This window comes from Carlito syrichta, unplaced genomic scaffold (genome assembly GCF_000164805.1).
Source record: "Carlito syrichta isolate Samal-C Ts95f unplaced genomic scaffold, Tarsius_syrichta-2.0.1 Scaffold303120, whole genome shotgun sequence".
Classification (NCBI taxonomy): Eukaryota; Metazoa; Chordata; class Mammalia; order Primates; family Tarsiidae; genus Carlito; species Carlito syrichta.
Window position 1 is genome coordinate 46,266 of NW_007247216.1, and position 2,596 is coordinate 48,861.

The 2,596-nt window shown below is 62.5% G+C and overlaps 1 protein-coding gene across 1 annotated transcript; it reads left to right on the plus strand.

Annotated features, from left to right (window-relative positions):
• Positions 1-2,596, plus strand: ZNF768 (zinc finger protein 768). The gene is made up of 3 exons (XM_008057755.1): positions 1-162; positions 451-784; positions 869-2,596. The coding sequence occupies exons 1-3, from the start codon at positions 75-77 to the stop codon at positions 2,067-2,069; spliced, it is 1,623 nt and encodes a 540-aa protein (XP_008055946.1). The 5' UTR covers positions 1-74; the 3' UTR covers positions 2,070-2,596.

Genomic DNA, 2,596 nt, shown 5'->3' on the forward strand with positions numbered 1-2,596 from the left:
GGTCTCAGGGCGCTCAGGCCGGGTCGCAGGATCGTCCGCCATCGCCGCTGCCGCTGCGCTGGGAGCCGGCGGGGATGGAGCGGGAGGCGTCGCCGTGGGGCCTCGAGCCCCAGGATGTGCAAAGTCCTGACGAAATGGGGAGCCCTGAAGGGTCCCTCAAAGGTGAGGAGGGACTGCCCCTCCGAGGAGTGTACCTGGGAGCGGGAGAAGGGGCTGTGGTTCGTGGGAGAGAAGGAGGGCCTGGGGCTTGGATACCTAGGACTTGGAGGAGGTGGGGGCTGGGGATTGGGCGTCCTGGGTCAGCCCCAGAGGGTGGCGTGGGAATTTCAGCACCTGCCCAAGGGCCAGCGACCCTACTTGTGGAGGGGGTTGGCTTGTGGCAACTGATGGACCTGCTGACCTCTCAAGCCCCACAAAATCTGGGTTTTCTGTAATTCTCTGATCCTGCAGGCAACATGAGTGAGAATGAGGAAGAGGAAATTTCTCAGCAAGAAGGCTCTGGGGACTATGAAGTTGAAGAGATACCTTTTGGGCTTGAACCCCAAAGCCCTGGGTTTGAGCCACACAGCCCAGAGTTTGAACCTCAGAGCCCCAGGTTTGAGCCTGAAAGCCCGGGGTTTGAGTCCCGAAGCCCCGGGCTTGTGCCCCCAAGCCCTGAGTTTGCACCCAGAAGCCCTGAATCAGATTCTCAGAGCCCTGAGTTTGAATCCCAGAGCCCTAGGTATGAACCCCAAAGCCCTGGGTATGAACCCAAGAGCCCCGGATATGAACCCCGGAGCCCTGGGTATGAACCCAAGAGCCCTGGGTATGAGCCCAAGAGCCCCGGATACGAACCCCAGAGCCCTGAATATGAATCTCAAAGCTCCAGGTATGAATCTCAGAGCCCAGGGTATGAACCCCAGAATCCTGAGGTCAAAACCCAGAGCCCTGAATTTGAAGCTCAAAGTTCCAAATTCCAGGAAAGTGCAGAGATGCTTCTGAATCCCGAGGAAAAGGATCCCTTGAACATCCCCTTAGGAGTTCACCCCCTGGACTCCTTCACCCAGGGGTTTGGGGAGCAGCCCACAGGGGGTCTGCCCATAGGGCCACCGTTTGAGATGCCCACAGGGGCTCTGCTGTCTGCACCCCAGTTTGAGATGCTTCAGAATCCCCTGGGTCTGACAGGAACCCTTCGGGGCCCAGGCCGACGGGGTGGCAGGGCCCGAGGTGGGCAGGGCCCTCGGCCCAACATCTGCGGCATCTGCGGGAAGAGCTTTGGGCGGGGCTCCACCCTGATCCAGCACCAGCGCATCCACACGGGCGAGAAGCCCTATAAATGTGAGGTCTGTAGCAAGGCCTTCTCCCAGAGCTCTGACCTCATCAAGCACCAGCGCACCCACACGGGCGAGCGGCCCTACAAGTGTCCCCGCTGTGGCAAGGCCTTCGCTGACAGCTCCTACCTGCTTCGCCACCAGCGCACCCACTCAGGCCAGAAGCCCTACAAGTGCCCGCACTGTGGCAAGGCCTTTGGCGACAGCTCCTACCTCCTGCGGCACCAGCGCACCCACAGCCACGAGCGGCCCTACAGCTGCACCGAGTGCGGCAAGTGCTACAGCCAGAACTCGTCCCTGCGCAGCCATCAGAGGGTGCACACCGGGCAGAGGCCCTTCAGCTGTGGCATCTGCGGCAAAAGCTTCTCCCAGCGGTCGGCACTTATCCCCCATGCCCGCAGCCACGCCCGGGAGAAGCCCTTCAAGTGCCCCGAGTGCGGCAAGCGCTTTGGCCAGAGCTCCGTGCTGGCCATCCACGCCCGCACCCACCTGCCGGGTCGCACCTACAGCTGCCCCGACTGCGGCAAGACCTTCAATCGCTCCTCCACGCTGATTCAGCACCAGCGCTCCCACACGGGCGAGCGGCCCTACCGCTGCGCCGTGTGCGGCAAGGGCTTCTGCCGCTCGTCCACGCTGCTGCAGCATCACCGCGTCCACAGCGGCGAGCGGCCCTACAAGTGCGATGACTGTGGCAAGGCCTTCTCACAGAGCTCCGACCTCATCCGCCATCAGCGGACCCACGCGGCCGGCCGGCGCTGACCTGGGGCCCCGCGAGGCTGGGAGCTGTGGGCGGGAGAGAAGGGGACGGGGAGCTGGAGAGACCTTCAGAGAGGCTGGCGGGAACGCCGGAGGAGCGTGGAGTCGAGGATTCCGGAGAAGAGGGCCAAGGGGGAGGAAGTGGCATGCCCTGGAGACTTGCGGGAAATGGGCTACGGCGAGGGGTTGGAGGGAGGCCAGACAGGCAGCAGGAGGCTCTGGGAGAGATCCAGAAAGAGGTCAGCAGAGAGCTGGCCTCGGCAGCATGCTCCTTGGGGGTGCCTGGCTGGCAAAGTGCTAGAGCAGGGTGGGGGGAGGGTGAGGGAGGGTTACTAATTAGACTGGGGTAGCTTAGACTGATAGCTGCTGAGACCCTCGTTGAGTCAGGAGCGGTGAAAGGGTAGGCGGGTGGGGAGTGGGGCCTGGGCTGGGGCCTGGGCCTCTGAGTGCAAACCCCAGCCTCCCTTGTCTTCCTCAGGCGTTGGAGCCCCCGAGTTTGAGTTCAATAAAAACCTTTATGTGGTAAAAAA

Excerpts from the sequence above, each read along its gene's own strand:
- ZNF768 (XM_008057755.1), top strand. The coding sequence starts at position 75 with ATGGAGCGGGAGGCGTCGCCGTGGGGCCTCGAGCCCCAGGATGTGCAA. Across the intron at positions 163-450 it reads CCCTGAAGGGTCCCTCAAAG|GCAACATGAGTGAGAATGAG; the intron begins GTGAGGAGGGAC and ends CTGATCCTGCAG. Across the intron at positions 785-868 it reads TATGAACCCCGGAGCCCTGG|GTATGAATCTCAGAGCCCAG; the intron begins GTATGAACCCAA and ends TCAAAGCTCCAG.